This window comes from Pyxicephalus adspersus, chromosome 3 (genome assembly GCF_032062135.1).
Source record: "Pyxicephalus adspersus chromosome 3, UCB_Pads_2.0, whole genome shotgun sequence".
NCBI lineage: Eukaryota > Metazoa > Chordata > Amphibia > Anura > Pyxicephalidae > Pyxicephalus > Pyxicephalus adspersus.
The window spans coordinates 70,608,847-70,624,379 of record NC_092860.1 but is presented as its reverse complement, the minus strand read 5'-3'; the positions used below and the strand labels follow the sequence as shown (position 1 = coordinate 70,624,379).

At 36.7% G+C, this 15,533-nt stretch overlaps 1 protein-coding gene across 1 annotated transcript in view; it reads right to left on the bottom strand.

Moving 5' to 3' along the window:
- The window catches only part of MAST3 (microtubule associated serine/threonine kinase 3), a 98,713-nt gene extending 85,268 nt beyond the window's left edge, over positions 1-13,445 (bottom strand). The window contains exons 1-2 of the mRNA XM_072405129.1: positions 13,335-13,445; positions 6,069-6,158 (exon numbers count right to left, since the gene is read on the bottom strand). Coding sequence (XP_072261230.1) covers positions 6,069-6,158; positions 13,335-13,381 — 137 coding nt within the window. The 5' untranslated portion in view covers positions 13,382-13,445. The remainder of the gene's footprint in view (positions 1-6,068; positions 6,159-13,334) is intronic.
- Positions 13,446-15,533: the final 2,088 nt, after the last annotated feature.

Sequence of the window (15,533 nt, the reverse complement as noted above, 5' to 3'; positions counted from 1 at the left end):
AAATGCAACTACAAAACAAATAAAATTGTGATTTTGGGGTACTGGGCAGTTTTTTGTTTTCTGCACTTGGAGATTTTTCCACTAGATGGCACAATCTTTCTCTGTCCTAAAGAAACAAATTGTCAATTTATTGAAAAGTATGAATTCCCATATTCATAGCTGTTGGGATACAAATGTAGCCATTGATCATTTTGTATTATATTAACCATTATTTAGGTTTCTTCAATCACACTACAGCTTTTACTCAGTAGCATTACTGGCAGGTAAACAAGACTGTTATGCACAGTCTTAACAGCAATGCAACAATGAGCTTATTTGTTTTTTTTTCTGAATTCCCAAGCAGACATTTCACATTCCTAAAATACTGTAATAACTTGCAATTGCTTACTGAAATCACTACATAACTATCCAGGATGAGCAAAATTAGGAAACACAAAAATTAATGCACTATAAACAATAGGGAAATGGTAAAAATAAAGGTGTTTTTAGTTTTGTTTTTTATTGGTGTTGTGAGATTTAAATGAATCCTGTGGAGTGAGGACGCTCCTATAAAAAGACCCTTTCACCATTCCATGTGAGTAAGGATTAAACACCAGTTCAAAACCCTGCCTGCTTATAGAATCACCAACACCACTAGGTTGAAGGCATGAGGTACCCAGGAGATTTATGCAATTGCTCCAACCTCCTAGTTGCCTGAGGAATGATGGGGGTGGAGGACATACTGGCGGTGTCTGTTCTGCACTGTTCTGCACTACTGTGTATATACAAGGAAGTTTGCTAAGAGGGCTCAAGAATACTTGGATGAGGAGCGAAGGCAACAGAGGAGGTGGTGTCGGTTTTACCCAGTGGGGTGAATTCACAAACTACATTGGAGGACAACTTCCTTTACCCTTCTTAGAACTCATGAGAGTGACCAAGCAGTGAATGAAATGTACCACCCCTGTTCTTTGCCTACTTTTCTAGGTGTCCTTGGTGGTATGCAGCCTGTCAATGATGGCATGCTCTACTGGCAGGAATGTACTTTCCACCACATACAAAAGCTTTTGTTCTGTGCCCACCACAGTATGTGCTGATATTTAAAGTGATGGCAGTTGTCCCCAAATTTACCCATATAGTTAATTGTATCCCAGCTGGCAAAAAAGGTAACTGGCACGATATAAAGGCCTACATGGCAAGGGTGCATGACAATAAACTGACTGCATTGGTGTTCAAGGGTGACACCTTTCATGTTTGGGTATTTACTACCTGCTGTCTAGCGCTGCTATCTGCCATTACAGGATGAAATTGTACTCTAAGCTACCAGGTTGTCTTATGTTTCCCTTGCAGGTAGCATATACCTGAGCATGAAACTTTTCCTTTTTTTGACAGATTTTCCAAAGGAGAATTACAACTGTAAAGCCCTCGTAAAAGCTGGAGATGGACAGTGTCTGGAGGATTAACAAGATGCGAGTTCCTGCACCTTTTTTCTTACAAAAAAAGCACTGATATACTATAAATATATATCTCAGGAATGAAGGTAATTATATACAAATAAAAGCACAGTAGTAATATGAGAAAAGATTTACAACCAATAATAAAAATGAATTTAATAAAGTAGACAACAATATTCTTATACAAATTAGGTTGGGTACTCTTGGTCTTTGAAGCAACTTTACCTATAATCCAACATTTGGAGTGATAAAACAGTGAAATCCCCAAAAACAAAGGCAACTATTATATTACATTGGTATAGAAAAGATATATTAAATTCTTAACCCACCCAGATCATGAGGTTGCAGGACCCCAAGCCTCGTTTTACCATTCTGTTTCAGATTCAGACCCCAAATTAACAAAGGTAGTCACAGATGGAAAATCATGGGGCTTACAGCAGATCCTTAAAGTTCTACTGCCACAAAAAAATCTGCTGTCCTGCTTTCTGGATGCAGTCTTCCCCACACACTACCATACTGAGGTCTATAGCCCTATTTATCCTGCTGCTCCAGTCTCTTCTTCTACTCTGCTAGAAGGGATTTATTTCCATGGCCAAGATCTGGGACATATTATGCTCAAAACCAGAAGGGTAAATCTTGACACCTCACCGGGGTATGGATTCTGGCCCTATCTGTGTGTCTGCTCTGTCACAGAAGAGGTAAGTTACACATGCTGTGCCCTAAATACAGTTCAGAGCTATACATATAAATGCAAGATATATAAATAATAACCCCCCAAAAAAGGGGTTAGGGATGTTAAGGACCGTAAAATATCCCCCAAAAAGGAAAATAGGTAGCAAAGAAAGAATGCTTTGAAATGAAAAAAGAAAATTGGTCCGAAAAGTGAAAAAATTGAACTACCCAAATACATTCATTTTTTTTATTTTGCCTATAAATAAAAAATACACATAAACTATGCTATAACAGCTGGGAGTTTCTTTATCTTTTATTAATGCTTTATTAATTTTGTTTTTCTTTTTTAAGCAGCACTATGACGGATTATATTCACAGAATAGAATGAGCACACATTATTGCTATGGATGTACAATCTTATTCATGGCTATAGCTATGCCTTTTTTATATGTGTAGAAAAGCAAGACATGGAATGGGTTTGTGAATCATAGACCATTGCCTATGCTAAAAACAAAAATCTTGCTCAGTTTTAAAGAAACTTATGAAACAGCAATAAATATGTTTTAAAACTTAAAGTACTTTACATTTTGTCCTAGGTATTCTTTGATACCATGAATAATGTGATATGAATGCAAAGTGCCCCTATTTTTTAAACAAAGCAGAGTACAAAAAAATTATATTACCCTAAATAGTATAGTGTTACAAGCACTCCATAATGATAAAAAAGAACCTAAAAGCTGTCTGCACTTGATGCACAGTGTATAAGTGGTTCCTCCATCAAACTGAAATGCATACTTTGGCATGTCTAGAGAAAAAAAAAAAAAGGAGGAATTCAGAAAACAACCACTTTTTCTTCAAATCTCAAAAATTTCAATGCAAAAAGCTAATATTAATTAGAGGATTTATGGGGTTCAATTTGTGAAAGCATGGAAGCATGAGACATCATTTTTAACCATGGATAGGCCTCTACGAAGTTCAGACCCTAAGCTTATCAAAACAATACTACAGCGAATGCATGTCATAATTAAAGCTAAAAACATTTCAATTAGTAATAAATTGTATATATGTTTTAGGGCCAGGCAGTGTATTTATTCATGTATAAGGCAATTTTTTGGGCTCCTAACGATACTTTAAAAATTTCATCTCAACTTATCTTGGTGTGATGTATCCCAAAAATACTGTCTCTATGTATCGAGGTTCCCCTTCGTGCAGATCAGAGCATAAAACACATAGCAGTATTAACCTGTCTACTCCCACTTCTGAACATCGATGTGGATAGGAGAAGGAGTGGGAGTAAGGAGGAGATGCTACCGTCAGCCATCACCCTCTAAATATGAGGGGGCAGAAAGTAAGAGGGGAATGTATTAGGTGTTTGCTTATATTCCTTGTGATCCAATTACTATAAGATTTTTATGTCATATTTAAAGATGACAATATTAACATGATTGTTTTATTTGTACAAACATGCAAATAATACCTACAGAGGAGAAGAGGGAAAAGAATAAAGATCCTCCTAGTTCCAGCCATCGAAGTGGGAGAGGGGAGGGAATTAGGATCCCCCTTATGCTAGAATAATTCAAAGATGACTAACTCTAAGCAGATGGCAGAAATAAAAAAAAAATCCAGCCCAGGCATTTGCTGAATACAACTGGCTAGGGGCATCTGCTTTTGTCTCTTTAAGATTAATATGTGTTTCTGCTGTTTCTGATTGTTTATATATGGTAAGCCTAACAATGCTTAAAAATTAGCAGAAAAGCAAAATTTATTTTTTAATTATAAAGACAGGTTCTGAAGGGGTAACTATCAATTGTCTGAATGGCGTTTCCCCTTTCAATCCCTTGCTAACACAGTGATCACTAGGCAGCAACTCTGCTCTGTAATAGCCAGGAGCTGGATGGTGTTTCCCTGGAAACGCCATGGATTTATTTTGTTCCTCATTACAACGACAGCCAGTGCACTGTAGGAGAGAGGGACATCCCTCCCCTGTGTATGACATTTCCTTATGTAGGATTTGCTCTGCTGGAAAACTGACACCTATCAAAGAAGTGTGTGTGCTGTGAGGCAATGCTGTTCATAGGAAAAATGACCGCTGGTTAAGATCACCGCATAATTAAAACATAATGCAGATATTTCATATTGTAATGATCCATCTTTTTCTTAGTGCTCACTTCTCTATATCAAATCAAATCAAATGTAAACAAGGATTCAAGCAGTGTTTGAAGTAACAGGATATGAGGGAGAAGCTTTTCAACTGGATTATGATAACTACTTTTTGGTGACAAATTCATAAATAAGTGAAAAAACTGCTACTTATTCTTTTTCTTTTGCCTTTATTTTACCCCATTTCGTTTCTAAGCCGTTACTCCTTTTTTTTGGATTGGATTTATGACGAAGTCTTTTGTTTTAAAAGAATTTTAGTTATTATTAATAAATCTATTTAATGGAATAGCTTTAATAGATTTTTAATTTAATCTTTAATTGATTTTAAGTAAATATTGGAAATATGTTAAAGTATAGGTGAGAATAGCCATTTCTAAATTCTAGATATTTCTGGCTGCTTAATTTAGATGTTAATTGCAAAGCTCCTGAACATAATATTGTTACCAAAAATAAAAAAATTATTTCAGGTATAGGGGACACAACACGTTTATAAAGCAATTATGGTGTTAATTAGCAACAGAATGTCATTAGCATTCTGTTGTTTGCAGATAATATAGGTTGTTATCCTAGGTCAATCAAACATTTCTGTAAATGTGACATTTGCACTTTTCACATAAATTCCATTTAGGAAAAAAACGATTGTATTGCAAGGGCTGGGCAGACAGCTGTAGAATACAATGTAAGTAAATAGAACATTTATAACATGGTTGTAAAACGTCCTAAAAATCTGGTGTTTATTTTTTTAATTGCAAAATAATAGCAACAGCATGGGGTCGCAATGGCAAGGCTCTCTCCCCATACTTTGCCAAAGCACTTCTAGGTCAGTGAGCAAAGTGTATCTTTCTCTTGCCTGCAACTGCTCTTTTCCATCTACTAGACTAGATTAGACTATCAACATTATCCTTACATTATTCAACAGTGACTACAACCAGTTAAATTTAATTTACCTTAGAAAGTAGTTTAGGTGTAGAGAAATCCACCTGTCTTTCAGCTTTGTAAATGATGTAAAAGATCTAAAAATGTCCTACCTCTCAGGAGCAGTGGTGTAACTATTGTCAAGAAGACACATATGGTGGTATTGGGGTACAGTGGCATTAGGGTTTGATCTTGAAGCTACTAAACATAACATATATCAACTTTATGCATAAATGAAACATATTTATGTTTCATTTATGCATAAATTTGATATATGTGTTGCAAGGTATATTTAGTTCCAGTGACCTTTAATGCTCAGATAGTATAATACTGTTGTAGTTCATGTCTTTTACTAACCTGCTACTCTACCCACCTCTACCCACTCCCCACAGTTAGGGGATGGGGGGGGGGGGGTTTGAAGAGGCCAACCATTTTCGGACCCAGGGACCACTAAATTTACTAGGTCCAGACTGTGCATGTGTGGGGAGCTGGGTGTCCCCCATAGTGATGTCATGATGCCAGAACCCGCCCACTCTCCCATCGCAGATCTGAGCCTGTATCTGTCTGTCCTTTTTAACCCCTAAATAATGTACAGCACTTCGTAATATGTTGGTACTATATAAATACTTTAATATTATTAAAAAGTAGATTTGATTCAGCTGTACAGCAGGTATATTCTGAATCCTAGGTTAATCTAATTCCCAAAATTATAAATGCACTTTTGTGAATATTAAAAGCATTTCAGAAATGTGAAAATAAATAATAAAATTCTACCTGGTAGTTATTGCTACCATTGTACTTTTACAAATACTACAATAGGATAAAACTGTAAAATGAAATTAAAAGTGTTTAACAGTAAACAGTAGTCAAGTCAGATTCATGTGTTCTTACCTCCATGGGTGTAGTGTTTGCAGGGGACTGTTTGGGCTGCAGGGACTACAGGGACTTAGCAGAGTCGGACTTTGACTGTTCGGAGATAAACTGTAAAGGAAGAGCAAGTTCAACACTTGGAGCCCTTCACACTGTACATCACAGTCGTAAGGAAACAAATGCAAAGTTGAATGTTACAATTATGACTACACATTATTTCACAAAGTGTAATGTCTAAATACTGATTGCTTCATGACATTTATATTGGAACAAAAATGCTGTATTCACTATAAGAATGAATACATTGTGAGCAGATTGACAATGGTTCTTAGTACAATGAATTATTAAACTGTATGTTATCTATGAGTCAGATAGGCACACACATGCTCGTAGACAAAGACACATATTTTCTTACAAAGAATAAAGCTACCTCCAGTTTTAACATGTTAAAAGTATATGTGTTTGTGTAAAATATATTTTTGCGCACAAGAGACAGACAGGACAAAACAACCAGTATCTTCATTTTCAGACCAGTAACCATGCATCATATGGGAAGTATTTTCAGAAATACAGGTAAAAACAAACATGTATGCAAAGAAAAATTATTTTCTAAAACAGAGCATCTGCCTTTCAATAGTTTGGTATTCTTCCAATTTCCTGTCTATTTTTGTGTTTGCTTCAAGTCTGAAAAAGATTGAATTTACTTTTAGCAAAGTTAGGGGTTGATTTAGGTCTGTTTTGTGAACCATCCAACTGAATGTCTAAAACAGGGTGCCAGGTCTATTAAGAATCTGGGGCACAGTACCATGTAGATTCCAATTATGTTTATGGTCTTGTTCTTTCCTGATAAGCTCCAGGTCAGCACACGACAGGTTAATCCCTTTCCAATTCCACTCAGGGCCTAACTTGATAAATTTAAGGCGGTCCATATTTTAGGGGTCCATAACTAGCCCTCCTCAAAAAAATAAGGGTGGGTATATATGTGCTGACATGGAGCTTATCAGAAAAGGTAAATTACGGTAAGTAATACATTTACCTTTTTCCTGACCGCTCCCTATCAGCACTTGAAGGGAAATAACTAGCACACGCAGGGAGGAAGGTTAAAAAATACCTAAAGCTCACAAGGGAACCAAATGGACAGACCCAATGGACTAACAGCTGTTAAGGTTGCCAGTTCAATGCAGTAACAACATATTGTGTGAGCAGGTGACTAGGTTGCTGCCTTACAGTAGGTGTCCAATGACACTTTATTAGCCGCTGTGCAGGAAGAGGACATGCTATGAATGAGCTGAAGATTTGCAAATATTTTTGTGGTTAACAAGGTAGATGGATCAGACAATCCGTGAGGCACCAAGGTCTACTTATTCTTTGGTAGCCTCCAAGAAAAAAAGGGTGTTCAGAATGACATACACAGTAGGTGCCAAGGCATTCAGATTCTTGGAGAGTACTGCTGATGTAAAGTTTGCAGGTTTGTTGATTTTCGATTAGATGAATGGTTGGTGTAACCTTTGGGCTGAGGCTAGGCATGGTCAACATAATTGCCCTGTCTGGTGGTAGAAGGCTCTTAGGCACCTAAAATAATCTTTAAAACTCTTTTGGCCACAATGAAAGCCACGAAAAGGGCTGCCTTCAGCGACGGCAAGATTGGTGAGATCCTGATCCTGGTTTAAATGAGTATTGATACCAGCAAAATCAAGATAGGTCCCCTTCCAGTGATCTAGCTACCCGGGGGAATTATCCTCTGCAATTGCCAAAAGGAACTGAATTAATAAGGGTGTGACCAACAGTACCCGGTGAACAGGGAGAAATCTGCACCCTGACCTGTGTTGAACCCAAATCTTACACCTGAGGATGTTCCAGAGTAAGTCGCATTTGTGGGAACACTGCTCCAATAGTGCTTGGCAAAGCCCTTGGTATTAGGTAACCATGATGACCCTATGGATATTACACCACACTAAGAGCAACTGCTGGATCCCATTGAACTTTGTAGCAGTAACAAAAAGCTTGATTCATGAATCATAAAGGGATGGTAAATACAAAAAGAAGGTCCCACATAGTTCTGAACTCTGATTGCTGGATTTGGAGTCTAGAGTGCTACTCATTACACCATGGAACCCCTACTACGGTAGCAAGGAGAAAGCAAAGTCTCAAAACTGCAAAACTTGATGTTAGATGGTATTAGTATAAATTTTCCTGGCTTTCGTATGGGTTTTCAGCAGCCTTCATCAGTTTTGATAGCAGCCTAGGTATGACCACCTTTGCCTTTCAAGATCCAGGACACCAGGTGCCCCTCTTTTTGTTAGGATGCAACAGGGGATCTTGTGAGAACAAGAAGTTTAAAACAGGAGGTGTGCAAACACTTTTTTCTGCATAACAGCCATCTAAGCCAGTGAAAGTTGATTGCTAAAAAAGTCAGCTCCTTTGAGAAACACTTTAAAAACCTGTGAACCAAAAGCATGGAGGAAAAACACAGCCCATTGTCAGCTCAACTGACCCCATGGATTGCTGCCAAGGAAAAACCTTTAAGAAGAAGTTCCCCAGTTTGTGGTTTGGTCAATGATGCAACAGATCCACTAGTGGGGGGAAGGAGCAGTCGAGGGGTTTCTGATGTAAAAACCATTATTGCTGACTACTGTGCTTAAAAAAGGCAAAGCTAGAAATGAAAGTCCATTTTTAAAACCTTCTATACTGGCTAACAGTCTTACCTTGAGCTGTCAGTGTTTAGTGAACTTACTGCCTGGCTGTTTGCTGGATCACCCAGATTCAATGATTAAAGTGCATCCTTTCCATCCTTGGAGAGATTTCATAAATCAGGCCCATTATATTGAACGATGGCTCCCTAGCACAGAGCATGAACAGATCTACTTGTATCAATGTTTGCAGATCCTCCATTAGGTGTGAGATTTGTAGGAAACACAGAAATTGACAGACTTGACAGACTGTGCACTCCTGTCTGCAATATAACAAAGACCTGAACACATGCGGTTGTATGTCTACACACAGTGCTTCTGTAGTAAGTCTTCTCCTTTAAGAAAAAATTATTTATTCACATATTGTGCATGTGACTCCACATACAAGAATCCTATGGTATACATAAAGGATTTAAAGCTTTCATTGAAACAGTATAACCATTAGGTGTATTTCAGGATTCACATTATGATCCAAGAGATTACCATACCTCTGAGCCACAGATGGTGTATGAGTGAAGATTTGTTGAATAAATTTATCAAGCACTACATGTGCCCCAAAGGACTAGCAGCAGGGCTCCCCTAATGTGACTTAGCAACCACACGGGGGACTTCACGATGGACAGAGATTTACTGCAGCCAGGTAGGTGGCTATATCAGTGCTGAGAATACAAAGAAGGAAAAAAGAAGAAAAACTAGGATATGGACCGCACTAAATTTATCTAGTTAGGCCCTGAGAGTGCAAGTTGAAAGTGATTAACCCATCGTAAGATGACACGGGAATGGTCAGGAAAAGCTTAATTTTTTTTCATTCGTGGCAGCTCTCTGATATGTCTGTGTTTAAGCAGACACAACTGGTCTAACAGAACCCAGCTCTAACCCCCCCTGTTCTTTATCTAGCTAACTCCTTCCTGTTATTTCAAAATCTGGGGACATTGCTCTCTAGGCCCATAACATTTTGATGCTCCCTGATAATCACAGTTTGTTCTTCTTTGGACCATTTAGAGAAAGCTACAACACTTTAGACCTTTGATTTATAGATTTGAAGTAGAACTATTGTTAGTGAAGAAATAAAAAATAGTTTACAGAATTCAATTTATTCTACCTTGTTTGAATTGTTTAAAGATATTAAATGAGATGGTCTGCACTAAAATAACTATAATGTTGTGTGTCAATAAGTTTTTTTTTATTTTGTTATTGCACTGTAATCCATGAATGTGTTATGCAAGGATGGCATGAATGCCTTTCAGCTAATTACTCTGCAAAAGTTAAGGAAGTGGGTTCGAAGGAGGAAAATGAGTACATCAAGATGTACTAACACCACAGGATATTAAAACATCGGTCAAGAGATTCTTGGACCATGCAATAATCTCTTTACAACTTCTCCAAATATCATTGCAAAACTTTCAGATGGAGGGAACATTCTCCAAAATCCAAGTGACATGTTTCAGGAAGTTCACCTGCCAGTTGTTCACTTTCAAAATGCAGGACACTAAGGCTAAAACCTGATTTTGCCCACTAACAAATGACAAATTCTACTTCCCATGAGATGATGAGACTTAATGTACTGCCCTGATCCTTCTCTAATGTCATGACTGCTATACTGCTGTACTGGACTTTGACTGGTTGGTTCTCCAGAATACCTGTGTAAATAGGGACAACTGAATATCTTGCAGTTTAAACAACTAATAGGCAACCAGGATTCTGTAATAAATTAACAACTCTGCAGTATAAGGTTGTTCTAATGAGTGAGAATCTGCCATCTAAAAAGTTATAGGAGAAGTTAGCATAAAGTGAAATGTAGTACATTAGAAATCATGCTCAATTACCCCCCTCCTCCTTTCTTTCCATGTAGCTAAATACACATCAGTGGCCTTCCTCCTGAGACCTTAATGCTACAAGTTTGTTCTGGCTAGGTACATTACATAGTTGTCATTTATTCCTGTGGCCATACAATGAAGATTTTAGGTTAGGGATTGGAGATAGGAATTTAACCATGATCAGTACAATGTAAGGATCACAGGCATCTACAAAGGATAACATCACTGAAAGTAAAGTTGGCAGAGTGCTACTTTAAGAAGCAGAGTCTGTGATTATAGTAGATCTGTCTTAATTAATTATCTCAAATTCTTTTGTACTGCATGTATTTTCTGGTTTGTTAATGCACCCCATGTATATGGTAACATATAACTTCATATAAATTTTGGATTAAAAGCTTTCTAACTAGTCTTATTCTTTACTAGTAAATTTAAAACATTAAAAAGATTTGAAAAGAATAAAAAGACAACAATAAAACACAGAATCAGTATACAAGCTCAATATACAGTAAATAGGGGAAAATATAGTATGAATAGTATATAGAGCAAAATGAATTGGCACATACTGTGGCGGAAAGCAGATGTGGCTAAATTATTTAGGGGATTTAGCTAAAAGAGGGGACCCAATACATACAAACATAAAAAAACTGTGCTGAGTGGGCTGTGGAGTGGACTAAGCAGATACAAACAGATGCTATAAATTGCTTTTAGAATTCAAGAAAAGGAGTACCATGCAAAAAGATGAAAAAGATACTGTATAACATCACTACATACAGAACAAGAAGAAATAATGATAACTAGAAAAATCAAACAGAATATATGACATGGTTATAGTAACATTCAAAGAACAAAAAATAGAGAACTAAATGTGAAGGTTTTCAGCCTTACAATAAACCAAACAGTAAAATACACATTGATGTGTTATACATATAAGCAGATCATGGCTGTTCTGCAAAATACAGGTCACCTGGCAGCTATGCTTGGGACTGGGGGCTAGGTCTAGCAGAGAAAGAAGTGAGAGTGAGAAAACAGGTTGATTTAGGATTTCCTCGTTGACATGGTGGGATAGACTGGTGAGAATCAAGCCTGATACTTATGGTAAACAGAAAATAAATCTTTGGCAACAATGATTATTACAGTCAGTATAAATATACATGAAGTAAATGCTCATATGCTTATAGTATAGAATTGAAAAAAATATGCTAGGGAGTTTTGGAAATGAACAATGGAACCTGATAGAATGAGATTTTACAGGGAGACAGTGTGTGATATTTGTAAAGGTGATTGCATTAGACTGAGTTATAAATGGAAGGGTGTTTTCCAGGATGGAAGATTCTGTCTCCATGGTAACCTCATCTGTACTGCAGCAGTAAGATTCTCTTTTCACTGCATGGTTTAAGACTCAGTTTAACTGTAACTATACTGTTATAGACTAGATGCAGAGAAAAAAATGAACACATATATACAAATGGAGGTATACATTATACATGATGTCATAGGTTTAGTATATAAATACACAAAGTAAAAGATGTGCTTAGTTACTAGATGCAAACGTCCTACCAACAAAATAAATCTTTATAACCCCTAGCAACAAATAGCAAAGTACACTTGTCTTTCCTAACTTAATATTCGGAGGAGGTTTCTATAGACCAACACACAACTTTTCAGACACTGTTGGTGGATCAGCCATTTTCCACTCGTTGCAATAAGCATTGTATATAAATAAGTGTCCAACACAGGTGGTGTGAATCAGTATTATAAAAATTCTCCATAAATAATTTGTGCCCAATGGTACATTATAAAAAAAGTTTATAGTCTTTGATGATGATATAGGTATGCTAAATATAAATGTTGGTGCAACCGAAATTCTGTGTGTTTTGCTAATAAAGCTTTTGATTATAAAATATTTGTATCCTTTTAGGACCACCAAGGAATCTGTAAAACGTGTCTGTCCTTATCAATGTATACAAAAATATACAATGAAAAAATTGCATTGCATTTTATTTTTTAATACAGATTTCAATGCGAGAGACTGCCAGTCTGCTTAGTCATGGAAAGGAGGAGTTCTTCCTTAATATCTGGGCAGAATGATAAAAACCTAACCTAAGTTAACCTGACAAGAACATCCTATTCTACATTCAACATATATCTACATGTATACAAACACATTTATATTGTTAGCATCTCTAGAAGCTCTACACTGTTTTTACTCATTGTTGGTTATCCCATGGTTGCTGAGAACTATATTGTTTATTTGCTATCTGTCAAAATAGTCTCTGCTCTGTGAAGCAATTTTCAAGATAAATATTTATATATATATATATAAATAAAAAGGGTTCCTCCATTTATATGTATGTATATATATATATATATATATATATATATATATATATCTCTATCTAAAGGGTTGTCTCCTCCATTGGTAAATAAAAACAATCTATTCAAGACAAGAGATGTCAGTGGCTGGCATACTCATTTGCTATAATGTAGACATTCTACCTCTGACTTTTTTGTTTTAGCAGCTGATGTCAGTCAGAATAATACAGTCATTTGGTACATGCAAAAAATCTCCATTTTACATGCGTCCCAGTTTACAGTATATACACTGTACACACACACACACACACACACACACATATAAATGATAGTATAGCCTGCAACAGCTGGTTCATTTGCTACACCTTAGCCAAAAACATGAATCTGTCCCCATTTTTCTCAAATTTATTGAGCAAAAGTACCTCTCAGCTACCCCAAGGAGATTCTAGACATTTGTGGATACTCACTCTAATGTCAGCGAGGGGATTTTCAGTCTGTCTCTTCTTGATTTCATGTTTTTTTCAGATGAATACTTCTTGCAGCCTCTCTCCCTTTCCTGCTCTCCTATGTTATCAGAACAGCCAGCTATAATAAGTGTACTAGGCACAGCTGGTCACTGGGGAGGGAGAGAGAAGAGGGAGGGAGCATGTGTGTAAAGACTGAGTAATGCAAATATACAGAGTGATTTGTATGTGGGTTATTCTATCATTGGTTGTCTTATCTGTGTTATCATGACCCCTTTGCTCATGTAAATACTTCACTTGACACACTTTTATCAGCAAATAAGTATTGATGCCAGTGAAACCAGTATTTCTAAAGGGTATATTTAGAGATGTTCAACATGTAGTATAAAATTCAGGATCCTGATTATTTACACTTTGTTTCAATATTATATGTTTATTGTGTAGGATGCACAACCTGCTAGGTATCAGAGTATACTTTTAAGTGTGATAAGATATGGGCACATTTTAGCACCAAGTTCATAAGTGACACATTTTAGAACCACCATTTAAATTTGTTTTGCAGGCCGGGTCCTGTGTTCAGGCCCTGAGGTTTTCTGCATTACATCAATATCCCATTTTTATTCAAAATGTATAGGCTAATTTCTGCCAATAAACTTCCGTAAAAAATCAGTCCTGCTAATGGCATCTAATCAAAAAAGTAACAAGTTGCAGCTCACTGATCCTTGGATATAGTGGCTTCCTTAGTTTTCTTCATTCAGGCTTTCTTCTTTTTTTATCTTATAATCTTACAAACAAGATACTTCCTGTCCTTGTGTGGCTAAATTCCCCTCTGGGCTTTATCTATGGAGGAAACCATTGTACACAGTGACCCTGATTTATTAACATTCTCCAAGGCTGGAGAGAATACACTTTCATCAGTGAAGCTCTGCAATCCAGCAAAACCTGGAATGGATTTCCTAAAAGTCATTAGCTATTTGTTAGCAAATGTTTGCAATCCTGCACCAGATCCATTCCATCACCCTGCTTCACCGATGAAAGTGTATTCTCTCCAGCCTTGGAGAACTTTAATAAATCAGGGCCAATAGGTCTGATTTATTAAAGCTCTCTAAGGCTGGAGAGGATACACTTTCATCTGTGAAGCTGGGTGATCCAGCAAACCTTGAACAGATTTCTTACAGATTTATTCCAGGTTTGTTGGATTGCACAGTTTGACTGATGAAAGTGCATCTTTTCGAGGCTTGGAGAGCTTTAATAAATCAGGCCTATTGTGTTAACATGCATATTTCAGGTGCTGCTTTGAGACAGCCCTCTCAAATTATTATATTAAATTATAGGCTAACATTGTACCAAATGTTAAAAAGGCACCCATTTTGGCAACACAGCACACTGTAATGCTGTGTGTTTTTTTAATGCAGTAGGATTGTGGGTTAAAGCTACATTTCCATATATGCTAACATGTGATTTCTTTCACAGCACTTTAAAGGTGTGAATGAGCTCTTACAATGTCAATAAAATTAAAATTCTAGTACAATGCATTACAAAGTAGTTTACAAACTAAGAAAAGGATTAAGTTACAATGGAAAACAGCACTGACTCTAGTATAAACCTAGGGCAAATTATGTGGTCAGTAGTCATCAGAAATGGCAAAAAAATAATGGATATAAATAAATCTATGGTGTGTTTTTTTCTTCCCAAAAACATTTATTTAAATAAATTTAGAAAATCACATGGGCTCAGTCTATCTTCCCCCAATCCCCTTTTTACAGGTAAAGTATTTTGTACTTTTGAGTTGGTTGTGATGGGTCATTAGATTCTCAATGATATTTTGTGCACTGTTGCTGGCCAGCAGTAGATGTGACTGTTTCCTCTAGCAAAATTTTGCAATTCACTTTACATGAGAACACAGTACCATCTAGTAGAAATATTAACTAAGATTCTTATTCTAATTGCATTTTCAGGTCAAAAAGTCTTGGTTTATACTCAAATATGTAAGTACATATACACATATGCTTGTGTAAAGGACAGTGGCAAATGTGCAGTTTGTCATGTGAAAAGGCTCATACTTTAACCATGCCCCTTTAAATTATGCCAAAATGCAAAACATTTTAGTCACACAATTGTGTGTGACACCATGAGGTAAAATACAGATAGGGGACCATGCTACATACATGTGCCCGGTGTGCTTCAATTAGGTATGTTTAT